We start from the raw sequence: 24,774 nt of genomic DNA on the forward strand, positions 1-24,774 counted from the left end.
GAACAGAAAATCACCACTTCAATGAATTTGAAATGACGATTCTGATTGTTTTACAGGTTTAAACAGTTTCCTTGTTACAGGATATGTTAATGGATGTCCAATACACTATTTCAAGTCTTTAAAATCAATGAATCTATTAAGACATGCATGAAGGAAAAGAAAAAGAAATAAGGGTTGATAGAAAATCTTCCAGGAACTGAAAAAAACCACTTCAATGAATTTGAAATGACGATTCTGATTGTTTTACAAATTCAAAGGGTTTCCTTGTTACAGGATATGTTAATGGATGTCCAATACACTATTTCAAGTCTTTAAAATCAATGAATCTATTAAGACATGCATGAAGGAAAAGAAATATAAATAAGGGTTGATAGAAAATCTTCCAGGAACTGAAAAAAACCACTTCAATGAATTTGAAATGACGATTCTGATTGTTTTACAAATTCAAAGGGTTTCCTTGTTACAGGATATGTTAATGGATGTTCAATACACTATTTCAAGTCTTTTAAATCAATGAATCTATTAATACATGCATGAAGGAAAAGAAATAGAAATAAGGGTTAATAGAAAATCTTCCAGGAACTGAAAATCACCACTTCAATGAATTTGAAATGACGATTCTGATTGTTTTACAGGTTTAAACAGTTTCCTTGTTACAGGATATGTTAATGGATGTCCAATACACTATTTCAAGTCTTTAAAATCAATGAATCTATTAAGACATGCATGAAGGAAAAGAAATAGAAATAAGGGTTAATAGAAAATCTTCCAGGAACAGAAAATCACCACTTCAATGAATTTGAAATGACGATTCTGATTGTTTTACAGGTTTAAACAGTTTCCTTGTTACAGGATATGTTATTTGATGTCCAATACACTATTTCAAGTCTTTAAAATCAATGAATCTATTAAGACATACATGAAGGAAAAGAAATAGAAATAAGGGTTGATAGAAAATCTTCCAGGAAATATTTAAAAAAAACCACTTCAATGAATTTGAAATGACGATTCTGATTGTTTTACAAATTCAAAGGGTTTCCTTGTTACAGGATATGTTAATGGATGTTCAATACACTATTTCAAGTCTTTAAAATCAATGAATCTATTAATACATGCATGAAGGAAAAGAAATAGAAATAAGGGTTAATAGAAAATCTTCCAGGAACAGAAAATCACCACTTCAATGAATTTGAAATGACGATTCTGATTGTTTTACAGGTTTAAACAGTTTCCTTGTTACAGGATATGTTAATGGATGTCCAATACACTATTTCAAGTCTTTAAAATCAATGAATCTATTAATACATGCATGAAGGAAAAGAAAAAGAAATAAGGGTTGATAGAAAATCTTCCAGGAACTGAAAAAAACCACTTCAATGAATTTGAAATGACGATTCTGATTGTTTTACAAATTCAAAGGGTTTCCTTGTTACAGGATATGTTAATGGATGTTCAATACACTATTTCAAGTCTTTAAAATCAATGAATCTATTAATACATGCATGAAGGAAAAGAAATAGAAATAAGGGTTAATAGAAAATCTTCCAGGAACAGAAAATCACCACTTCAATGAATTTGAAATGACGATTCTGATTGTTTTACAGGTTTAAACAGTTTCCTTGTTACAGGATATGTTAATGGATGTCCAATACACTATTTCAAGTTTTTAAAATCAATGAATCTATTAAGACATGCATGAAGGAAAAGAAAAAGAAATAAGGGTTGATAGAAAATCTTCCAGGAACTGAAAAAAACCACTTCAATGAATTTGAAATGACGATTCTGATTGTTTTACAAATTCAAAGGGTTTCCTTGTTACAGGATATGTTAATGGATGTCCAATACACTATTTCAAGTCTTTAAAATCAATGAATCTATTAAGACATGCATGAAGGAAAAGAAATATAAATAAGGGTTGATAGAAAATCTTCCAGGAACTGAAAAAAACCACTTCAATGAATTTGAAATGACGATTCTGATTGTTTTACAAATTCAAAGGGTATCCTTGTTACAGGATATGTTAATGGATGTCCAATACACTATTTCAAGTCTTTAAAATCAATGAATCTATTAAGACATGCATGAAGGAAAAGAAATAGAAATAAGGGTTAATAGAAAATCTTCCAGGAACAGAAAATCACCACTGCAATGAATTTGAAATGACGATTCTGATTGTTTTACAGGTTTAAACAGTTTCCTTGTTACAGGATATGTTAATGGATGTCCAATACACTATTTCAAGTCTTTAAAATCAATGAATCTATTAAGACATGCATGAAGGAAAAGAAATATAAATAAGGGTTGATAGAAAATCTTCCAGGAATTGAAAAAAACCACTTCAATGAATTTGAAATGACGATTCTGATTGTTTTACAAATTCAAAGGGTTTCCTTGTTACAGGATATGTTAATGGATGTTCAATACACTATTTCAAGTCTTTAAAATCAATGAATCTATTAATACATGCATGAAGGAAAAGAAATAGAAATAAGGGTTAATAGAAAATCTTCCAGGAACAGAAAATCACCACTTCAATGAATTTGAAATGACGATTCTGATTGTTTTACAGGTTTAAACAGTTTCCTTGTTACAGGATATGTTAATGGATGTCCAATACACTATTTCAAGTCTTTAAAATCAATGAATCTATTAAGACATGCATGAAGGAAAAGAAATAGAAATAAGGGTTGATAGAAAATCTTCCAGGAAATGAAAAAAACCACTTCAATGAATTTGAAATGACGATTCTGATTGTTTTACAAATTCAAAGGGTTTCCTTGTTACAGGATATGTTAATGGATGTTCAATACACTATTTCAAGTCTTTTAAATCAATGAATCTATTAATACATGCATGAAGGAAAAGAAATAGAAATAAGGGTTAATAGAAAATCTTCCAGGAACAGAAAATCACCACTTCAATGAATTTGAAATGACGATTCTGATTGTTTTACAGGTTTAAACAGTTTCCTTATTACAGGATATGTTAATGGATGTCCAATACACTATTTCAAGTCTTTAAAATCAATGAATCTATTAAGACATGCATGAAGAAAAAAAATAGAAATAAGGGTTGATAGAAAATCTTCCAGGAAATGAAAAAAACCACTTCAATGAATTTGAAATGACGATTCTGATTGTTTTACAAATTCAAAGGGTTTCCTTGTTACAGGATATGTTAATGGATGTTCAATACACTATTTCAAGTCTTTAAAATCAATGAATCTATTAATACATGCATGAAGGAAAAGAAATAGAAATAAGGGTTAATAGAAAATCTTCCAGGAACAGAAAATCACCACTTCAATGAATTTGAAATGAAGATTCTGATTGTTTTACAGGTTTAAACAGTTTCCTTGTTACAGGATATGTTAATGGATGTCCAATACACTATTTCAAGTCTTTAAAATCAATGAATCTATTAAGACATGCATGAAGGAAAAGAAATAGAAATAAGGGTTGATAGAAAATCTTCCAGGAACTGAAAAAAACCACTTCAATGAATTTGAAATGACGATTCTGATTGTTTTACAAATTCAAAGGGTTTCCTTGTTACAGGATATGTTAATGGATGTCCAATACACTATTTCAAGTCTTTAAAATCAATGAATCTATTAAGACATGCATGAAGGAAAAGAAATAGAAATAAGGGTTAATAGAAAATCTTCCAGGAACAGAAAATCACCACTTCAATGAATTTGAAATGACGATTCTGATTGTTTTACAGGTTTAAACAGTTTCCTTGTTACAGGATATGTTAATGGATGTCCAATACACTATTTCAAGTCTTTAAAATCAATGAATCTATTAAGACATGCATGAAGGAAAAGAAATAGAAATAAGGGTTGATAGAAAATCTTCCAGGAAATGAAAAAAACCACTTCAATGAATTTGAAATGACGATTCTGATTGTTTTACAAATTCAAAGGGTTTCCTTGTTACAGGATATGTTAATGGATGTTCAATACACTATTTCAAGTCTTTTAAATCAATGAATCTATTAATACATGCATGAAGGAAAAGAAATAGAAATAAGGGTTAATAGAAAATCTTCCAGGAACAGAAAATCACCACTTCAATGAATTTGAAATGACGATTCTGATTGTTTTACAGGTTTAAACTGTTTCCTTGTTACAGGATATGTTAATGGATGTCAAATACACTATTTCAAGTCTTTAAAATCAATGAATCTATTAAGACATGCATGAAGGAATAGAAATAGAAATAAGGGTTGATAGAAAATCTTCCAGGAAATGAAAAAAACCACTTCAATGAATTTGAAATGACGATTCTGATTTTTTTACAAATTCAAAGGGTTTCCTTGTTACAGGATATGTTAATGGATGTCCAATACACTATTTCAAGTCTTTAAAATCAATGAATCTATTAAGACATGCATGAAGGAAAAGAAATATAAATAAGGGTTGATAGAAAATCTTCCAGGAACTGAAAAAAACCACTTCAATGAATTTGAAATGACGATTCTGATTGTTTTACAAATTCAAAGGGTTTCCTTGTTACAGGATATGTTAATGGATGTCCAATACACTATTTCAAGTCTTTAAAATCAATGAATCTATTAAGACATGCATGAAGGAAAAGAAATAGAAATAAGGGTTAATAGAAAATCTTCCAGGAACAGAAAATCACCACTTCAATGAATTTGAAATGACGATTCTGATTGTTTTACAGGTTTAAACAGTTTCCTTGTTACAGGATATGTTAATGGATGTCCAATACACTATTTCAAGTCTTTAAAATCAATGAATCTATTAAGACATGCATGAAGGAAAAGAAATAGAAATAAGGGTTGATAGAAAATCTTCCAGGAAATGAAAAAAACCACTTCAATGAATTTGAAATGACGATTCTGATTGTTTTACAAATTCAAAGGGTTTCCTTGTTACAGGATATGTTAATGGATGTTCAATACACTATTTCAAGTCTTTTAAATCAATGAATCTATTAATACATGCATGAAGGAAAAGAAATAGAAATAAGGGTTAATAGAAAATCTTCCAGGAACTGAAAATCACCACTTCAATGAATTTGAAATGACGATTCTGATTGTTTTACAGGTTTAAACAGTTTCCTTGTTACAGGATATGTTAATGGATGTCCAATACACTATTTCAAGTCTTTAAAATCAATGAATCTATTAAGACATGCATGAAGGAAAAGAAATAGAAATAAGGGTTAATAGAAAATCTTCCAGGAACAGAAAATCACCACTTCAATGAATTTGAAATGACGATTCTGATTGTTTTACAGGTTTAAACAGTTTCCTTGTTACAGGATATGTTATTTGATGTCCAATACACTATTTCAAGTCTTTAAAATCAATGAATCTATTAAGACATACATGAAGGAAAAGAAATAGAAATAAGGGTTGATAGAAAATCTTCCAGGAACTGAAAATCACCACTTCAACGAATTTCAATGACTCAGTCTCGGACGGAAAAAGTATGACTGAATCACTGAAAGTCTGAAACGTTCTGATTGATTCTGCTCTCAGTTGAACGGTCCAGTGTTTCCTATATTTTCAAAAAGAAAGATAAGATACAGATAAGATAAGAAAGGCCATTGGGTGTCCGCCTTGAGATTTGGTGACCTCTGCTCTTGGCAAACACCAATGTCTCCCAATGTCCCAATGGTGAATGGTACCATGGGGCGGGTGCCCCGCGTTTTCTCATTTGGTATTCGTCTTCTCAACCATTCAATTGAACGATTGAATTAGTTATTGCGAATAAAAATAATCACCTTTCATTTCTTTCTTCTGTTATCGATACAAACTATGAAGTAAAACGGTGCAGTGGGGAACCGCCCCAAGTGCTCATGTTGCATTCGTCGCAACATTTCGATTCGGTTAGTATGATTAAAAATAGAAAAAATTATCAATACTTCATGTGTAACCCACAGCCAAAGCTAAATTCCTAAATTTTCAAAGACTGTGTCATCACACAATGTGTCAACCCCCAATTTAAATTAAACGCGCCGCTAGATGTCAGTAAGCGAAGGACTTATGTTGTACAGGCTAGTTTTCACGATCCGCTGAACGGATTGTGATTATTTTAGTATCAACTAGTCCGTCTCATAAAGCCTAACTTCACCTACCCACCACAGACAAGATTCAAGAAAGAATTTGCACGAAACCCGCAAAAAGACCAAAAAACCCGCCCTAATAACACCCCCAGGACCCTCTTGGAAGCCAAGAGGGAATAAAGGAGTACTTCTTATTCCTACTCCATGCCTTTCCTATCCCTAACACAGGCGCATCTGCTTCGGCACGCAGCGTTGCCAGATAAAATGGCTCAATAAAAAAGACCCCGAAGAGCCCTATAGAAACATTTATTATTAACCTTGAACAGAGCTATAGAAAACTGGTACCGTCACTCATATGGTGAGCCCTTCCATTGCTTTTTTTCTCTGGAAGTGAAGCCTGCTTGCCTGTCCTGTCCCTCAGCTATAAGCGCCACGGTGGGTGTGTTGGGAAGTGGGGAATAGGAATAGAGAGAAAAGTGGAGGAGTGGCAAGGAGCGAGATCGATATCTTAGCTCCGATTTTCACTATCGATTCGTCAACTTGGCTTCAGCCCAGAGAAAATTGCCGAGAGGAGGAGTTAACATGGCAGTGGCGCTACATGTATTCTATAGCTCTGCCAAGATGGGAAAAATCTTTAAAAAAAAATTCATTGGTTTGTTGTGACTGCAAAGTCGCCAAGTTTGGAATTTGGAAAGCGAATAATTTGCGCCAAGAAAAAGATCCAAGAATTGGCAACGCAAAACGCAAGTAGCAGAATGGGTATGGAGAGGTGGTTCCTCCAAGACTCTAACACCATGCTTAGATACCAAACGAAGTAATGAAACGGAAAACAAAATAATAACGCAAGAACAAAGAAGGGGCGAAAGGGCCAATCCACGCCCATCACCTGGTGACAAATCTAGCCGCCAGATCTCCTCACCAGTGCCTCATAATAAAAAAAAAACCTTCTTAATCGGTGTGTAAATGTAAATAAATCATGACGAACACAGCCTCAAAAAATGACGAGTGTCGTATTGTTACTGCACCAAGATGAAAACCGATAATTAAGAGATAAAATGTGCAAACATCAGGCATTGCACTATCAACAGCACGAACATTTTGATTGACTAGTACTAACGACTGAAAAGTTCTAATACCCCAAATATCTAAAGTATTTTATAGGTAAAGTGAAGCTGAAAAGTGCAACAAACTAATTTTAGACCTTTCAAAAGAAATGGAAAAACATTCAACCCAGGTTGTTGTTGTGGGCTCCTTCATGTCTGATGTTGTCACGTAACTTGAATTTTGTAAGTTGTGCTTGTTGAATTTGAATCCATTTTTTTTTACAGGTATGTAAACCGTTTGCCAAATGGAGGAGAAACAATTATTGGAAGCCAACTAGTTTTGTGCTGTGGTGGTAAAGGAGCAAATCAGTGTGTCACTGCTGCTCGTTTAGGTGCTAAAACATCTATGGTTGGAAAGGTATTGTGGACTGTTCCCAATGAAAAAAAGACATGGCTGATTATATTTTTATTTGAACAGTTAGGAAAAGATTCTTTTGGAGAAGAGCACTTGAAAACCATGACAACTGAGGGGGTAGACACAACTCACATAACTTTCACAGATGAAGCATTGACAGGTGTAGGTCAGCTGACTGTTTTACCCGATGGAAAAAATAGAGTGATCACCGTAAGCGGAGCTAATGCATACCTGACCGTCGACGATATTATATCCGCAAAGACGATGATTTCTACTGCCCAAGTGATGTTGTGTGAAAATCAAATTGAAAAGGAGACAGCGCTAGCTGCTCTTCAGATGGCGAATGATTTGGGAGGTATATTACTCTACATGTTTGCAAGGTATATCGTTCAACATTAAAACGGTTGTGTTTTATTTGTAGTTCTAACAATACTGAATGCTGCACCTGCCTGTTCTGATTTGGATGCAAAGTTTTTTAAGCTCAGTGACATATTTTGTGTCAATGAAACTGAGGTAAAAGGAATGTTGAAGTTGATTATAATTTTCTCGCTTTTGAAATCGCGGCGACTTGTTTTTCTTGCTGTATGCTTAATGTAATTTTGATCCGACAGGCTGAAGTAACGAGTGGACTTCCAGTTCGATCTTTAGACGAAGCTGCTGCTTCAGCAAGGTGTTTGTTGGAGAAAGGTTGTAAGAATCACGTACTGATTACACTGGGAGATCAAGGCGCTGTTTTGTTGTCTAGACAAGATGCGAATAAACCTGTTCATATAAAGACGCCTAACGTGTCTGCGATTGACACCACTGTAATTACTATATTTTTAGTTGATTGCTATTTAATTAATAAGTCATAAAAAGTTTGATACAAATTATAGTTCATCTAACTTGTCTTGTGTAGGGAGCTGGAGACTGTTTTCTAGGAGCATTGGCGTTTTTCCTTGCAACGCGCCCGGAACTTTCTCTCGTTAAAGCAATAGAATATGCCTGTGTTGTATCTTCAGTGAGCGTACAACGTAATGGGACTCAACCTAGCTTCCCCAAATGGAATGAATTGTCTGAATTATTTCCTCTTTAATTATGGCGGGCATGGCATCTTTTTCTAAAATTATTTTGTGTTAATAAAAATGAAATAATTAATTAAGGAAAACGTTATTTGTTTTGTAGTTAACCCAGTAAACAATTATATACATCTAAAAATGTAACCGTAAATACAAAAATAAAAATATAAAAATGTTCGGTTGCGATTTAAATTGTTTAAGTGTATTTCTTTGCATGGCTTAAATTGTACACATGGTTACCTTTTTTTATTTTAAGAAGAATCTTTAATCTTTTAATCTCAATTATAATGTTATTATAAATTCTTGTGAAACTTGTGAATGAATGGAATAAATGAATAAAGTTGAAGTTCCTTGTAGAAACATTTATTATTAAACTTGAATAACAATGAAAATATCAAAAAAATAAAAAAAACATATAGCAAACTTTGATCTTTTATTTGTGTTAATAAAGTGTAAAAGTAGCATTATGAGAGCGAAAAAAATTATCCTCCCCGACGGGGAATTGAACCCCGGTCTCCCGCGTGACAGGCGGGGATACTGACCACTATACTATCGAGGACTTGACGAGTCCGAAAAGTTACTTCAATAGATTTTCAAAATAGGGAAACTCTCCTTTTAATGGGCAGGAAAGAAAAATTTCGGGTGCCAGGACAACGAAGAGAAACCAACCGCTAGCACTCAGAACTCGACAGAATAATAAGAAACGATAAATATGGTATATGTCTAATGGAAGAAGACATAAATCTTAAAAAACTCAATAAGTAATCCTCCCCGACGGGGAATTGAACCCCGGTCTCCCGCGTGACAGGCGGGGATACTCACCACTATACTATCGAGGACTTGTCAAGTCCTATTTGTTACTTGAAAACATTTCTTCAACCTTTGACAGGGCAGGAAAGAAAAATATCGGGTGCCAGGACGACGAAGAGAAACCAACCACTAGCAATGAGAACTCGATAGAATAATAAGAGACGATTAACAGTGTATATGTCTATTAATAGCGGAATGCATATTGTATTAAAGTTCAAAAAATATCCTCCCCGACGGGGAATTGAACCCCGGTCTCCCGCGTGACAGGCGGGGATACTCACCACTATACTATCGAGGATATTTAATTCAAAGAAAAATAAACAAAACATTTTTGAGTACAGTAGGAAGTTGAGATTATTAAAAATTCCAAGTCGTTTTAAATCGCTTCAAACAAAACAAATGATTTTTGTATTTTCCAATATTTTTCTATTGATCACATTTTTACTACATAAATGATTCTGCTAAAAAGAGCCAGTTGTCCGGTTACAGCCGGTTCCAAACCCTTATACTGCCTGGTTACAGCTAGGTCTTACAGTATCTAAAAAGCGTACTTGTGAAAGACGAATGCAAGGGCATAGTTGTATTATTACAAGCTGCAAGTCGTTCGCGCCACATTTCAGGAAAAATGTAAAGGTAATAGTAACGCCGGTTGTTGCTTTGTTGGATCGGATGGTGAGATGGGAGGAGGGGAGTATGGAATACTAGTAAATTCCTTTGTTTCTCCCCGAAAAAAAAAACAGCGATGAAAATTGAGGCAATTTTCACTCATTTATGAAATCTCACTTTCTTATCAAACCATCAAAGCGTGCTATCGGTTAATTAACTTATGTCTAGAGCACACCGAGGAGCACACGCGGTTAAATTTGCCGTTGATACTAAAAACCAGTTATGTTATTTCTTTATCTGATCAACCACCATAACCTCATGCCACATAATCGTCGTTTCCATCAGTTCGCGTCTGATGCAAACTTATAAGATCTTAGGTGTTATGATCTCGTATGAGGAAATGACGTGTGATCTGCTTTATTGTCTAGATTTTACGATATTTTATAGCTATGAACTTTAGGGCGCTTTAGGGCAACATGCGGTGATCAACAAGTGATCAATCAGCCAGAAAATGGCTGTTTATTGTTAATAAGCTGGTTATTACTTACTATTGACTCTTTTTGTTATACATTTTAATACTAGAAAATGTAGTCAGCATTAGCCACAATTATTGTGTTGTTTGCTATAATTTGATAAACATGGATTAAAAATATGTATTGCATGTGAGACAAGGTTTTGTAAAATCCAGTAAAAAGTCAAGAATTTTCCACCGACACAGACTAAATACGAGAAAATCTAGTAAGTATTAATCTTCATGGAATATAATACCAGTTATCGAGATAAAGCACGGCGGATATTATTTACGGGATTATTTAATGTTTTTTAAATATATTTCAATAGAATTTAATTGTGTACCTGTACCCGTATAACGTCATTTGTGGAAAAAGTAATCCTATTTTTTCACCTTTAACATATATTTTCTAAATGCTTTAATCAACTAAGTAACACCACCGAATTTGTTACAGCCATGCCGATGAACCCTATGCCGCAATGACATTCAATTAATGCGGCCATTAAAATTGAGATAAGCGGACACATATTGCACAAGATGTCTTATATGATTGCTCATTGCTGGGCCTACCTATATAAAGTGCCACTCTTTAAATCAACGAATATGTTGTAGATGAAAAATTTTCTCGTGAAAATCAAGTTACAGCTTGAAAATGGAACAGAAAGCTTTAGTATTTCCATCAGTTTTGGTCGTTTTGCTGGTGGTAGCGATTGCTCCAACACTCGTAGTCGGTCATGGGATGATGCTGAGTCCACCGCAACGATCATCGATGTTTAGGCTTGGCTTTAAAGTACCTCCTAACTACAACGACAACGGTCTAAATTGCGGAGGATTCGGGGTAATCAATTATTTAACTGGTTTAATTGTTTCCATTTTTTAAAATGTTTTTAAAATTAGTATAATCGACCGAATGTGGATTTTAAGGTTTTTACCTTCATATGTTTTAATATAGGTTCAATATAATGACATTAATAAAGGGCGATGCGGGGAATGCGGAGACGAATGGAGTTTACCCCGTCCAAGACCCAACGACGAAGGAGGTCAATACGGCACAGGAATTAAAGGGAAAACTTATTACCAAGGATCAGTAAACGAAATTTCCGTTATTATTTCTATCGATTTCTATTTCCATTTAATTTTGAACATGATTTGAATGATTTGCTGTGTGCAGATTATTGACATTACAGTTAACATATCGTCGAATCACAAGGGATATTTCGAGTTTCGATTATGCCCAAAGAGTTCGGCCAGCGAATTAGTTACGCAAGAGTGTCTAAACGCCAACTTGCTGAAAATGACCGATGACACGACAAGGTTTTACCTTCCATCTCAAGAGTCGAAACCTTACTTTCCCAGAGTTAAACTGCCTGCTGGGTTGATTTGCGAAAATTGTGTGCTACAATGGCTGTATAATACAGGTACCATACAGGTTAATTCGTACAATATAACTATTGAAATAATAAAATTTTCATGTTTGCAACAAAAAATTGTTCACCAGGAAATTCGTGGGGCGTATGCGCAAATGGGACTGGTGCACTTGGATGTGGCAATCAGGAGACGTTTGTCAACTGCGCTGATATAAGCATATTACCCTAGAGATAATGACTTCTCAATTCAGACTGGATATCAGGGAGCATCATATTACATCATGGAATTTCAGATTTTCCTTGACGACGCTTACGGACTGTATCACCAAGAAACCATACTAAACATAGCACCCCTTAAAATTCATGTATTTTTATCATGCATGTGTACCCTAATTCATGAATATATTACACGAGATATAGACCGCAAATTTCCAAAATAATTTTGGTAACGCTACAATTGCGTAATTTTAATCCAAGAATTTAATTAAATGGAAATTAAAATTCTCGAATTGAGGTTTTATCGAATTGCAATATCTGCGCAGTTGACGTAAGTTTCTTGGTCACCGCACCCGTAATCTGTTGTACCATCTCCGCAATCTCCAACTCTCCCACCTTTATGATGTCACAGAATAATAATTTTAAAAAAATCCGTGAAATTATAATTCACTTGACAAAGAGAAAAAACAGCACCAAAATTTCTCAAATGGATATTATGTAAAATGGTCACCTCCTCTGTAGTACCACTGAAGGACACAATTTTCGCAGGAAATAGCAGCCGGTAGTTGGACTTGCACTATGAACAGAACTTCGACAATATTCTGATCGACAGTAAATCTGGTCGTTCCGTCAATGAGTGTTAGCAAGTTTTGATCTAAACAATCTTGAGTGACCAATTCTTCAGCCGAGCTCTTGGGACACAAGCGGAATTCAAAATACCCAAGGTGGCTGATGTTCAAGTTAATCGTGACGTCAATGACCTAATTTAAGATAAGACGAAGAAGAACAGTATAATAAAGATTAGACGAACTAGACAAATGCGGACAAATGTTTTCAATTAATTTACAAAATCAAATAATGGCAGAGAGTTAAAAATTATATATCTCTTACACTTCCTTGTTCGTACACTCGACCAATCGTCCCGGTACCGTAGAGCCCACCTTCGTCATTTTGACGAGGGCGAGGATCGCTCCAAATGTCGCCACATTCACCACAGCGCCCTTGATTAACATCATCGTATTGAATCTGTGAATTAAAGTTATAAATCATACATTAATTAATTGCTATTGTGGTGCAGAATTTCTGATATTTACCCCAACGTATCCACAGCTGAGGAAGTTGTCCATTGTATTGACGGGCGTTTCATAACCAAATCTCCACATGGACGATCGCTGCGGCGGGTCGAACATCATACCATGACCAACTACATCATTTGTTGAAAACGAAAGGACCAGCAGCAAGACTGAGAAAATAATAACTCGCATGTTGATGCTTGTTGTCCAGAGCAGTAGTTAGAGTAAACTATAAGGGTATTGATCGAGCAGAGGTGTTAACATAACCAAATTCTTATCAATCACAAATTTATATAACATTATTATTTATTTATTTTTTGTTTTTGTTTTTATCTCTACTTTAAAAAATGGGACTGGAAATGGGATACATATGGCGTAACGGCATTCATACAGATTTGGAGAAAATGTTACGTAAACACATTTTATTTAAAAATTATGTAAAACAGTATTACTACTGTACTAATAATTTAAATCAAATTGATAAAGATAGAAATTATAGAATATTGAAGGAGACGTAGGGTATTCACTGCCATTATATATCAAATAATAATGGTTGAATGCATAATCAGTTATTAATTTAAAAAACAAAAAAACACACGGATCACAGAAGAGTATGAACCAGATTAGATCAATTTTGACCTTTGTGGGGTGTCAGTGTTCACCCAGATACCATACTGACCATGCAAAGTCATTGTTTAAACAGTTATCGACATATGTAGTAAACAAACTGAAAATAGTAGTACTTAAGCTTTACCGTATTCCCCTTCCCAATAACGTTTCGCGCAAACCGAGTTTAATGTAACATCCTATGATACAAAAAAATTGAGCAGAGATTTTCACTATATGAGAAATTCCTGTTTACAATTTCCCGCTCTTCCTGATTTCTTCTGACATTTTTCGCTGTGCTGTATAGTCCCATCCGCAACAAGCGTTAAGTAGAGGAATTGTTTTTAGAAATTTGTTTTAAAAAACTGCGTAAACTCTGAAATTTAAACAAAAAACGATGACTACAATTCGCCGAACCTTTCATATATGTGAATCTCTGAAATCAAATAAAATTAAAAAACCTAAATAATAATTTTTAAAAAATCAATGTTCAAACTTCCAACACAAATTACGGTTACAATAAGACGTACGTAGCTGGATAGACATAATAAAATTGTGTTCTTCACAAACATGTCGCATCACGCATGACATACTTTACAAAAAGACTTGTAGTTACTATCAGTATCAATTGGAGGAAAAAATGGATAAAGCCGTCAACGGGTATTGTTATAGCGTTTAAAGCATAGTCAAAAATACTTGAACCAAAGAAATTAATAAAAGTAATCTATTTTTCGATTACTGAAGATTCGTTCTTTCTAAGCTAAGCTTGATTGTAAAAAGTACGGCTTCTTGCCTTCTTCCAAGGGTTAACAAACACACTTGGACATGGCGTCAGTCAACTCTCGTGACAAAATAACCCTCGGCCACAGGTTAACATTTTTCATAGAATCTGGTACTCCAACTTTGAGCTGAAAATCCTTTCCATTAAACTCGACTGGCGTCACAATGGGCTTCTACGTAAATAAAATAAGCGGGATGTTAAAAATGCTACAGCAACGAGCAGTCTGCTCTTTCCCTTACCTTTGATGAGTTCTGACGATCAAACATTTCCTTTACTGTTATGGAATTGTTGTTTGTCTTCGGGTGGGCGGTTTTCAAATGCTCCCAAATGTAATAAGGGTCTTTAAATTCCTGTATTCAAATTCATTTTTTAATAAGGCATGTAGCATGCTATATGGAATTGTAAAACAAACAAAAAAATGTTAGTACTTTAAAACAGAGATGGCAGGTGTAGCGCCGTTTGTCGGAGTGTCTAAGCACATGGGTCGTCATTAGCGATGGAGACTTGAATTTCTACACAAACCAATATTTCATTAATATGGAACCATTTTCTCACCCGATAATGACCTTACTTTCGGGCAATATTTGCACCTTGACTGCAATTTTTTTGAACCAGAATCCACAATCACCTAAATTTCAAGAAAATTTGCAAACCAATTAATTCTAGTGTAAACGAATAAGTTTGTAAAATAACTTGCGTCACTGTTATTCAGCGATTCATTTGAATTTGTCGTTTTTGAGTGAACTAGTTGGTGAGCCTGAAAGCTTTCCCAGTTAGAGAAAACCTATAATAAATACTTTATTTTCACACCACTCAAAGTTGTCCTTGCTGGAAAAAAACATTAATAAAATTTTGTTACTAACCTTTTTGCAAAACTGACATTGCCATTCTTTAATTCTAAAATGCATGTCGATATGAGATTTCTTATTCCCTTTGCTCACGAACTGAGTTCAGCAAACATAAGCAACAAAGCATAAACAATTACCATCACAGTATAAATTTATAACAGTTAATCACTATAGATAAGAAATGTATCATCTGTACCTCAGAACAGATTGGGCATTTCTGACTTTTTTGTAGACACACCTGAAGAAAAATTCTTGAGTCTTAATTCTTTAAAGAAACAGAATGATTGTTTACAATAAGAATATTACCTTATTTGCCATTGATAAGCTAATACAACTCTGCTGGAAGGAAGGGCCGAAGAAGGGGTTGAACTTTAGGATCAAAACATTACTGAAGTTTTTGAGCAAGTTTCAGTTTCTATTCAGATCTTCAGTAAGTGAACCATATCTATGTTTTTAGATCTTGTTAGCAAACTTTATCCTGCAAGACTATAACACAGCAGCGAGGAAAATTACTTGGTAGCATAATGACATAAACCATTCAAATTTTATATTCAGAAACTTCAGTCAACAGAATTTTCTACTTGTTTCTTTGTTGACATAGAGTAATTTTCGCAATAGTAGCACACGAGAAAATGTTATCTTTAAAAATATGAAAAGCGATGAAAGAAAGGAGAGAAAACAGACACAGACACGTTCAAAAAGTCAACTACAATACTGCACCAAAATCCGCAGTGGTTCTACTACGAAAAATTCTTTACCTGCAATCGCTAGCGCCACCAGTGGCAGAGTCATGAAACTCATGGCCAAGAAACGTTATATTCGTTATTCGATATTCATATTCCCTCTCTTATTTCAGTAATTCTAGTGTTTGTTTTTTTTACCTTGAACAAGTAATCAATATTTTTTTTTCCCATGAACTTTACTTGCTACTGCGAAGTGCGAACTTCCTTACAAAATTAATTCCGTCATCTAGATTTTTTTTAAAGAGAAGAACTTCAGTTTAGAGCCGGCGGGCTGAAAAAGGCTGTAAAGAAAATGTGAATATATTTATTTTTCAAATTGTAATTACGATAAAGCTTAACAAAGAATGTTTAAATTTAAAATATACGCCTACCAAATTTCGTTTGTATTAATTCAATATAGAAAAAATGTAAAAATCTAGCGTGTGGCGAAAATTTGATTAAGATTTAAGACCTTAACATCGCACTTTTGGAAAACCCAATTCTTTCAAAATAATTGATTCTCGTTCAAAAGGTAGGAAAATGAAAGGAAAACCATGAAAAATTAGAAAGAGGAATCATAAAAAAATTTCTTTACCCCAGTATTACACGCTTGTACAAAAAGCCAAAAACGTCCTACACTATCGCCGTTGATAGAGCCATTAGACAATAGAGAGCCACTAGCCCTCAACAGCGGTGTATAAAGAGACAAAACTTTCACAGTACACACGATACAACTCACACTGTCAAAATCTCGAAGGGTAGAGCGGACTAAAAAGCGGCATTTACTATCACCGTTGGTAGAGCCAAACGACCCCTGAGATAGTACCAAGGCACCAAAAAGCGACGTATAAATATATAAAATTGTCATAACATTAACACCGTCGATAGCTCAGATGGTAGAGCGGAGGACTGTAGCGGCAATCGAAATCCTTAGGTCACTGGTTCAATTCCGGTTCGACGGAATCCTTTTTTTCTTCTTCGCACTTTTGTCAGACTTTTGTAGTGTATTCGCATTGTAAAGGAAAATATTTAGTGTAGTCAAAATAATTTTTTAGCCTCAAATAAATTGCAAGAATGGATTTGTTTCCCCCATAACTTTGTTTATAAATGATAAGAATGAAGAATCACTGTTAGAAAATTATTAAGCTAATGTCTATATCTTACATCGTATCGCTAAATATGGCTGTTTTTATTTTACTAACCAGACAATTATAATCCGTTCACGGAATCCGGAATCAGGAGGAACGAGACCGATGGTGTTGCCGTAGCGGCCGAAAATCAATGATATTTATTTCGTCTTTTTAAATTATTATTTTGAGTACAGAGATATTATTTATTTTAGTATGTCAGTGAGATGTTCCTTTTCGTGCACATAAAGCAAGATAAATTTTATTGTTGAACCGTTTTTTTTAATGTTTATAATCATTAGAAATTTAAAAATAAGTTTACGCGCCAGAACTCCGAAGTCCAAACGGTTGCTGCTGGATCGCTGAAGTCGTAGAAGACGAAATCGCGCGATTTCGTTAGCAACGACACGATGGGAAATTTGAAAAGTTTTTTTTTTTTTTCCTTCTGTCATGCTTCTGTAGATGTGGAGTAGAATTGATGGCCGATTTTTAGCATTATTCCATGGACTGAAAATAGCTATCTCGAATCTCGATTTCATATTATTAAAGAGAAATTGGAATCCTGCTCTCGTCTCCATTAGCTTGAAAAAATGAACTAGCCATAAAATGAGGAAACGCCGACATCACAAACATGATATGCAAGTCTTGATGAACGAGTGTAATTCTATATGTTTGTTCTGGAAAATTAATTAGCCTAAATTTCCTAAAATTTAGGTACCCTAAACATACAGAATGGAGTGTCACATACTATAATGGAGGGAAACATGAATCCTAATAATTTAGTTTGATGATGTTTCTTTTGCCAGCTTTTACATGGTCACTGTACTCTTGTCTCTTTGAGAATGATTTTTACGTGACACAACATGAATGTTTTTGACCACCTTCACTTAGCTCTGAAAGTTACCGTAGGTATAAAACCAATTCACCAATAAAAGTCAATTTTGTTTATGCGTGCATCTTTGTTTTTCAGATTAACTTGAACTTGCAAGTTCAGCATTCAAAAGAGTTTCCGTATTCCAGCTTTTGGAAAGCAAACAATTTCTCATGATGAGTTTCCACAAAAAAAGCCAATGGAGCATTGCCCTGTGTGCATCAACAATTCACACATTGTGTGGCCTTCAGTACGACTGGAAAAATTTTCTCCTACGAGGTATAGGTGAGTGACATAATCTTATATCAAATAACTGTAACTGTGTAATTGTTAACATATCATATTTACTGATATTTACACGTGTTTATCGTCCATTGGAAATAATAGTGGCTACGGGAAACCGCCCGTTTCAAATTTCAAAGCCTTCCGAAGAAAGTGCAAGATATAAAAATAGTGACCTAATCATTAATAATGCTTTCATTTGTTGCATTGTCTAAATTCTTCGTGAAATGCGAGTCCAGTATGGTAAATTTTACTCTCGTATTATTTATTATTTTTGTTTTCTTTGTAATAACGCGTGCCAAAATTGATAACCAAATCTCAGGTTTTGTATTCCACCGGCTCTGTGGCTGATAAAAATCAACCGCTTACGTTCGAATGGTGTGTGTATCGGATTAACTTTCGATATCGCTTTTGTTTTCAATAACTTGGCGCTTAAAAGTAAAGAAAATAAAAAAGAAACTAGTTTTGTATTAGCCCCCGAGGCATCCCGCCCATCTCTTTCTCTTGCGCTCTTATCGAAAATTCCCATCAAAAACCGAAAACGCTGACGGGCATGCTCATGGCTGTGCATTTATCGGTGTATAAAGCAGACTTGGAATAGCAGACACTGTAGTAGACTACAGTGTAACATTTGGTTTCGTGCTATTCATATGCTTGGACGTTCCAACAATTCCTTCAGTTTTCTATCAAAACTTTACAAAGTGAACGACGGAGAAAATGGATGAATCCGTGTCGAGTTTAGTGTTTTACGTGAACGGTGCCAAGGTAAATAACAACAACATTGCAGTTTGATTTCATAACTCTTGACCAAATCAACAGCCACGTAATGTGATGTCTATTACGTAAAAGGTGGTGGAGGAATCGGCGCAACCTGAATGGACACTTCTCTTTTATCTTCGCACTAAATGTAATTATTATTTTTAAAAGAATTAACTTTGTTATTCTCATTCGATATTATAACTTGACTTTATTATTTAGTGCGACTTACTGGTACGAAACTGGGCTGCGGAGAAGGAGGATGCGGAGCCTGTACCGTTATGATTTCTCGTTACGACCGAACGGCCCAAACTATCCTGTAGGATTCCAACAATTCCAAAGAAATTTCATCCGCCATTCTTTGATCGTTTTATTTTTATTTTTAAAATGATTTACCAGTCACTACGCCGTCAACGCTTGCCTGACCCCAATATGCGCCGTGCACGGTCTGGCCGTCACCACGGTGGAAGGTATCGGCCAGCCAGGTGATGTCGAAGGCCAGCGACAACAACACAAGAGGCGCCTCCACGCCGTCCAGGAGCGTCTGGCCAAAGCCCACGGCTCTCAATGCGGATTCTGCACCCCGGGCTTCGTCATGTCCATGTACACCTTGCTGAGGAGCAACAAGAAAGAGTTGCCATCAATGGCCCAAGTGGAGGAAGGCTTTCAAGGTAAAATAAATTCATTCCGCCATCAAACAACATTTTTATGGATGTCTGGAAATAGCCCCAGGGTTGTCCATTTATTTTAAAAGCATGCTACTCCTGCTGGTCATTGCAAACAGGAATACCTTGAACATTCTTTTTAATTTATGCGTTTAACTTGTTGTGTCCAGGTAACCTTTGTCGCTGCACTGGATACCGACCCATATTGGAAGGATGTCGAACGTTAACTCGCGACGGTTGTTGCGGCGGCCAGGCCAACGGCAATGGCTGCTGCATGGACGGCCAGAACGGCCAGTCTCAGAGGAACGGCGACGACGATTTGAACGGAAACCGGGACACGATCCAGCGATCCATTTGCACGACTCTGACCAACGAGTCGGATTTCCAAGAGTCTTACCTGGACAGTCAGGAGCCCATCTTCCCGCCGTTGCTGCAGCTTAGCGAAGAGCTGGACCAGCAATATCTCATCGTCAGGGGAGAGCGGGTCACCTGGTACAGGCCGACCCGACTGGACCAGCTCCTCCAGCTCAAATCCCAATTCCCGCACGCCAAAATCGTGGTCGGCAACACGGAAGTCGCCCTGGAAATGAAGTTCAAACATTGCGACTATCCAGTCCTCATCAGCCCGGCAATGATCGCCGAAACGCTGGCCATCGAACGGACGGAAGAGGGGCTGATCCTGGGCGGCGCCGTGACTTTGTCGATGTTCAAGGAAGAGCTGGAACGACAAGTCCAGCAGGGACCCAAAGAGTCGACCCGATTCTTTTCGGCCTTGAATCAAATGCTGCACTGGTTCGCCGGAAAACAAATCCGAAACGTGGCGGCCATCGCCGGAAACATCATGACGGGCAGTCCCATTTCGGATTTGAATCCGCTTTTCATGGCGGCCGGATGCGTCCTGACGTTGCAGAGTCACTCGAAAGGCATCCGCTCGGTTACGATGGACAACCATTTCTTCACTGGATATCGACGCAACATTGTCCAGCCGGAAGAGATCCTGTTGAACATTTCCATCCCCCGCACCAAAGCGGATGAATACGTCAATGGATACAAACAGTCACGCCGCAGGGAGGACGACATTGCCATCGTCAATGGCGCCTTCCGGGTCCTCTTCCATCCCGGATCCAGCAAGATCCAGGAAATGTCCATGGCCTTTGGCGGCATGGCGCCCACGACAGTCATGGCCGTTGGGACGATGGATAAGCTGGTCGGCCGTTGCTGGGACGACGATTCTTTAGTGGAGGATGTTTGCCGCTGGATGCTGGAAGACCTGCCGCTTCCGCCTTCCGTTCCGGGCGGAATGAGTTCATATCGCCAGTCACTTTGTCTCAGTTTCTTCTTCAAATTTCACCTCCAAGTCCTGAGGGATTTGGTCGCCCGTCGGATCGTGACCAGCTCCATTCCGGACAACCTGTCGGGGGCTGAATTGGATATCGAGCGCGGGAAATTCAAATCCGCCCAGCTGTTTGAACTCGTACCGAAAGATCAGCTCGATCTGGATCCAGTCGGCCGGCCGTTGGCTCACGTGGCCGGCGAGAAACACGTGACGGGCGAGGCCATTTACTGCGACGACTTACCACCCGTGGCCGGCGAACTCCACATGGCTCTCGTGTTAAGCAATCAAGCCCACGCCGAAATCGTCTCCATCGATCCATCGGCAGCTCTGGAGCTGGAAGGCGTCCGAGGCTTCTTCTCGGCCAAAGATATCGCATCCGGCCGGAACGTTTTCGGACCCATCATCCACGACGAGGAAGTCTTCGCTTCGAAACGGGTCACCTGCTGCGGCCAGGTGATCGCCTGCGTGGTGGCCGACAATCTGGCGCTGGCACAGCGGGCCAGCCGGCTCGTCCGAGTGACTTACAGTCCGTCTGATGGTCCAGCCATCTTCACCATTCAAGACGCCATCAAGAACAATTCCTTCTACCAAGGCCACAGCCGTGAAATCATCCAGGGAGACGTCGAGGCCGGATTCCGGAATGCCCAGCATATCCTGGAAGGAACTTTCGAGATGGGTGGTCAGGAGCATTTCTACTTGGAGACGCAATCGGTTCTGGTCGTGCCAAAAGGTGAGGACGGAGAGATGGACATCACCAGTTCCACTCAGAATCCATCGGAGGTCCAGCAAGTCGTCGCCGAAGTCTTGGGCCTGCCGGCCAATCGGGTCGTCTGCCGAGTCAAGCGAATGGGCGGCGGGTTCGGCGGTAAAGAAACTCGATCGGCCGTGCTGGCTGCTCCGGCCGCCGTGGCCTCCTACCGGCTTCAACGGCCCGTCCGTTGCATGCTGGACCGTGACGAGGACATGATGAGCACCGGCATCCGCCATCCGTTTCTGGCCAAATACAAAGTCGGATTCGATTCGACCGGCCGGCTGACGGCCCTCGACGTCCAACTCTTTTCCAACGGCGGCAACACCATGGACCTTTCCCGCGGCATCATGGAGAGGGCCGTCTTCCACATCGACAACGCCTACCGCATTGAGAATCTCCGCTGTCACGGAATCGTCTGCCGGACCAACTTGCCATCCAACACGGCCTTCCGCGGTTTCGGCGGCCCTCAAGGCATGGCCGTCGTCGAAAACGTCATGGTAGACGTGGCCTCTTACCTGGGCCTGGATCCCACGGCCGTCCGATCGCTCAACCTGTACCGAGAGGGCGACAGCACCCACTACAACCAACGGCTGGACTACTGCACGCTGGATCGCTGCTGGAACGAGTGCCAAGCTCTGGCTGGCCTGAAAGACCGCCGGAAGGAAATTGAAAGTTTCAATCGACTCCACCGATTCAAGAAGCGCGGACTGGCCATCATTCCCACCAAGTTCGGCATCGCTTTCACGGCCCTGTTTCTCAACCAAGCCGGAGCTCTGGTGCACGTCTACAAAGACGGATCGGTGTTGTTGACCCATGGAGGGACCGAAATGGGCCAGGGATTGCACACGAAAATGCTCCAAGTGGCCAGCCGAGCGCTCAACATCCCCGTCGATTTGATTTTCATCTCGGAGACGTCGACGGACAAAGTGCCCAACACGTCGCCCACGGCAGCCAGCGCCGGATCTGACCTCAACGGCATGGCTGTTCTTGTACGTTGTGATGAGATTATTATTGGCCGTTATTTATAATGAAATTTCATTCATTCCTTTTTTATTCGTAGAATGCTTGTCAAATTCTGGTGGATCGACTAGCGCCCATCCGCAAAGCCCATCCGGACGGAAGTTGGCAAGAGTGGGTCATGCAAGCTTATTTCCAGCGCATCAGTCTCTCAACAACTGGCTTCTACAAGTAAAGACATTTTTAGTTGGTTTTGTAAAATTTTGAAATTGATAGTTAACTATTCATTTGATTTGAATTGTCAAGGACTCCAGGCATTGGCTACGATTTCGCCACCAACAGCGGGTCTCCTTTCCGGTATTTTAGTTTCGGCGCAGCTTGTTCCGTCGTTGAAGTCGATTGTCTGACGGGCAACCACAGGGTATTGAGGACGGATATAGTCATGGATCTTGGTGAAAGTTTGAATCCGGCCATCGATATCGGTATGAATAAATGATTTAATTCGATTTAATTAGACGTCATAAAAGTAAATATGATTGACTACGTCCAGGCCAAGTCGAGGGAGGATTCGTTCAAGGACTGGGTTTGTTCACTCTAGAAGAACCGCTCTTCTCGCCGGCCAACGGCCAAGTCATCACGCGTGGGCCGTCTAATTACAAAATTCCTTCCGCTGATGACATTCCGGAAGAGTTTAACGTCTCTCTTCTTCGAGGCTGTCCCAATCCGCATGCTGTTTACTCTTCTAAAGTATAAGATTCAATTTCTTTGATTCATTTACGATGGATTATATACATCATAATCTTTGGTTTTGACAGGCCGTTGGAGAGCCACCTTTATTCTTAGCATCCAGCGTGTTTTTCGCTATCAAAGACGCCATCCATTCGGCCAGAACTGAATCCGGATTAACCGGAAACTTCACAATCAATTCGCCCGCCACGGCCGAACGCATTCGAATGGCCTGCGAAGACCACCTGATTCAAAAGGTTTTTATAAAAATTAACATTTTCTTTTTGGATTCTGTTTGGTTTGGCTATGGCCGAGTTGCTTAATTTCAAAATTTTTTGTTTTACAATTTTATAGGTTTCGAAGCCCGAACCGGGTACATTTTTGCCGTGGGCAGCATCGGTCTAGTTTGCTTTTTATAGATAAAAAAGCTATAGAATATCCGATGCATGTTTGATCCGAAAATTTTGTTCGTGCAACTATCACAATTTTTTTAAAACTACATAGGCCTACTCGTTGAAAATTTATGAAATTAATATACGGAAACTTGGAAAATGTTTATTGAACTTTATTAATTCAGTACTACTTTTAAACGATAACACTTCCATTAATAAGAGGTTGACTTCATAAATTCAATAAAGACTGTAAGACTAAAGACATTATCCCTGAGGTATATTTATATACGAAGGTCCTTAACAATATAGGGTGTGGGGTATAGGGGGTAAGGTAGTAGTAGCTAGTAGTGAAATTCAGAGGGTTTAATGTCCATTTAGTTATCCTTTATACGTTTCTTCCCTGAATGACCAATCGTCACCAAATTTTGTACATAATTCTGTCAAAATTTGATACATGTCCTAACGGGGTTTCATTTGTTTTCATTACTGTTTTAAAAATTTAATTTGCGTACTTGTTACCTAGCTGGTTGCCGAATCCTAGGCAGTGAATTCGCTTTTTTTGCGTAACCTTCCAACTGTCAGTGCATGCTCAGCAGTGTAAACAAAAAGAAAAAAAAGTTTGGATCTTCCCTAGCAAGACAAGTTTTCTGCTATGGGAGTGGAGAGTATTAATTATTTGATTTGGTTTTTGTTGTTCGATTTCGATTTCGTCTTTATTCATCTTTTTACTTTGTATTTTCCCACTTTTATTTTTTTAACCCTTTTTGTTTTATTATTAACTCTTTTTGTTTACTATTTTTTTCTTGATTTTAAT

The 24,774-nt window shown here is 37.8% G+C and overlaps 5 protein-coding genes and 3 non-coding genes across 12 annotated transcripts; 3 read left to right on the top strand and 5 right to left on the bottom strand.

Moving 5' to 3' along the window:
• Positions 1-6,833: 6,833 nt before the first annotated feature.
• Positions 6,834-8,749, top strand: LOC124352577 (ribokinase-like). The gene is made up of 7 exons (XM_046802111.1): positions 6,834-7,150; positions 7,203-7,313; positions 7,370-7,502; positions 7,563-7,854; positions 7,921-8,012; positions 8,111-8,305; positions 8,398-8,749. The coding sequence occupies exons 2-7, from the start codon at positions 7,255-7,257 to the stop codon at positions 8,572-8,574; spliced, it is 948 nt and encodes a 315-aa protein (XP_046658067.1). The 5' UTR covers positions 6,834-7,150; positions 7,203-7,254; the 3' UTR covers positions 8,575-8,749.
• Positions 8,750-9,044: 295 nt separating this feature from the next.
• On the bottom strand, positions 9,045-9,116 carry Trnad-guc. The gene has a single exon. It is a non-coding gene; the product is annotated as a tRNA-Asp (tRNA).
• A 208-nt stretch (positions 9,117-9,324) lies between these two features.
• On the bottom strand, positions 9,325-9,396 carry Trnad-guc. The gene has a single exon. It is a non-coding gene; the product is annotated as a tRNA-Asp (tRNA).
• Positions 9,397-9,593: 197 nt separating this feature from the next.
• On the bottom strand, positions 9,594-9,665 carry Trnad-guc. The gene has a single exon. It is a non-coding gene; the product is annotated as a tRNA-Asp (tRNA).
• Positions 9,666-11,073: 1,408 nt separating this feature from the next.
• Positions 11,074-12,283, top strand: LOC124352541. The gene is made up of 4 exons (XM_046802063.1): positions 11,074-11,322; positions 11,437-11,571; positions 11,656-11,902; positions 11,983-12,283. The coding sequence occupies exons 1-4, from the start codon at positions 11,137-11,139 to the stop codon at positions 12,078-12,080; spliced, it is 666 nt and encodes a 221-aa protein (XP_046658019.1). The 5' UTR covers positions 11,074-11,136; the 3' UTR covers positions 12,081-12,283.
• On the bottom strand, positions 12,201-13,380 carry LOC124352542. The gene is made up of 4 exons (XM_046802064.1): positions 13,162-13,380; positions 12,959-13,093; positions 12,579-12,828; positions 12,201-12,463 (listed from the first exon to the last, which is right to left on the bottom strand). The coding sequence occupies exons 1-4, from the start codon at positions 13,330-13,332 to the stop codon at positions 12,369-12,371; spliced, it is 651 nt and encodes a 216-aa protein (XP_046658020.1). The 5' UTR covers positions 13,333-13,380; the 3' UTR covers positions 12,201-12,368.
• An 835-nt stretch (positions 13,381-14,215) lies between these two features.
• LOC124352543 (zinc finger protein 737-like) lies at positions 14,216-16,826 on the bottom strand. Of its 5 annotated transcripts, XM_046802067.1 has the most exons (10): positions 16,693-16,826; positions 16,134-16,399; positions 15,682-15,861; positions 15,572-15,613; positions 15,391-15,471; positions 15,225-15,311; positions 15,099-15,155; positions 14,956-15,039; positions 14,767-14,877; positions 14,216-14,699 (listed from the first exon to the last, which is right to left on the bottom strand). In XM_046802067.1, exons 3-10 carry the CDS (start codon positions 15,691-15,693, stop codon positions 14,553-14,555), a joined length of 621 nt encoding a protein of 206 aa, XP_046658023.1. In that variant the 5' UTR covers positions 15,694-15,861; positions 16,134-16,399; positions 16,693-16,826; the 3' UTR covers positions 14,216-14,552. The 5 variants fall into 5 exon arrangements, with proteins under 5 accessions (XP_046658023.1, XP_046658024.1, XP_046658021.1 ...); XM_046802068.1 differs by lacking the exon at positions 16,134-16,399; XM_046802065.1 differs by lacking the exons at positions 16,134-16,399; positions 16,693-16,826 and adding an exon at positions 15,957-16,116.
• Positions 16,827-18,912: 2,086 nt separating this feature from the next.
• On the top strand, positions 18,913-24,124 carry LOC124312636 (xanthine dehydrogenase/oxidase-like). The gene is made up of 10 exons (XM_046777122.1): positions 18,913-19,142; positions 19,227-19,284; positions 19,356-19,452; positions 19,533-19,804; positions 19,969-22,874; positions 22,946-23,073; positions 23,149-23,324; positions 23,393-23,589; positions 23,658-23,825; positions 23,923-24,124. Exons 1-10 carry the CDS (start codon positions 19,095-19,097, stop codon positions 23,971-23,973), a joined length of 4,101 nt encoding a protein of 1,366 aa, XP_046633078.1. The 5' UTR covers positions 18,913-19,094; the 3' UTR covers positions 23,974-24,124.
• The last annotated feature ends 650 nt before the right edge of the window (positions 24,125-24,774 follow it).

Source organism: Daphnia pulicaria, chromosome 8, assembly GCF_021234035.1.
Source record: "Daphnia pulicaria isolate SC F1-1A chromosome 8, SC_F0-13Bv2, whole genome shotgun sequence".
Taxonomy (NCBI): domain Eukaryota; kingdom Metazoa; phylum Arthropoda; class Branchiopoda; order Diplostraca; family Daphniidae; genus Daphnia; species Daphnia pulicaria.

Excerpts from the sequence above, each read along its gene's own strand:
- LOC124352543 (XM_046802068.1), bottom strand. Across the intron at positions 15,472-15,571 it reads AATGCCCAATCTGTTCTGAG|TTCGTGAGCAAAGGGAATAA; the intron begins GTACAGATGATA and ends TGCTGAACTCAG. Across the intron at positions 14,700-14,766 it reads ATCGTCAGAACTCATCAAAG|AAGCCCATTGTGACGCCAGT; the intron begins GTAAGGGAAAGA and ends TTATTTACGTAG.
- LOC124352542 (XM_046802064.1), bottom strand. The coding sequence starts at position 13,332 with ATGCGAGTTATTATTTTCTCAGTCTTGCTGCTGGTCCTTTCGTTTTCA. Across the intron at positions 12,829-12,958 it reads GAGTGTACGAACAAGGAAGT|GTCATTGACGTCACGATTAA; the intron begins GTAAGAGATATA and ends ATCTTAAATTAG. Across the intron at positions 12,464-12,578 it reads TCAGTGGTACTACAGAGGAG|GTGGGAGAGTTGGAGATTGC; the intron begins GTGACCATTTTA and ends GACATCATAAAG.
- LOC124352577 (XM_046802111.1), top strand. The coding sequence starts at position 7,255 with ATGGAAAAACATTCAACCCAGGTTGTTGTTGTGGGCTCCTTCATGTCT. Across the intron at positions 7,855-7,920 it reads GATGGCGAATGATTTGGGAG|TTCTAACAATACTGAATGCT; the intron begins GTATATTACTCT and ends TTTTATTTGTAG. Across the intron at positions 8,306-8,397 it reads TGTCTGCGATTGACACCACT|GGAGCTGGAGACTGTTTTCT; the intron begins GTAATTACTATA and ends TGTCTTGTGTAG.
- LOC124352541 (XM_046802063.1), top strand. The coding sequence starts at position 11,137 with ATGGAACAGAAAGCTTTAGTATTTCCATCAGTTTTGGTCGTTTTGCTG. Across the intron at positions 11,572-11,655 it reads AAACTTATTACCAAGGATCA|ATTATTGACATTACAGTTAA; the intron begins GTAAACGAAATT and ends TGCTGTGTGCAG. Across the intron at positions 11,903-11,982 it reads ACAATGGCTGTATAATACAG|GAAATTCGTGGGGCGTATGC; the intron begins GTACCATACAGG and ends ATTGTTCACCAG.
- LOC124312636 (XM_046777122.1), top strand. The coding sequence starts at position 19,095 with ATGGATGAATCCGTGTCGAGTTTAGTGTTTTACGTGAACGGTGCCAAG. Across the intron at positions 19,143-19,226 it reads TTTACGTGAACGGTGCCAAG|GTGGTGGAGGAATCGGCGCA; the intron begins GTAAATAACAAC and ends ATTACGTAAAAG. Across the intron at positions 22,875-22,945 it reads TCAACGGCATGGCTGTTCTT|AATGCTTGTCAAATTCTGGT; the intron begins GTACGTTGTGAT and ends TTTTATTCGTAG.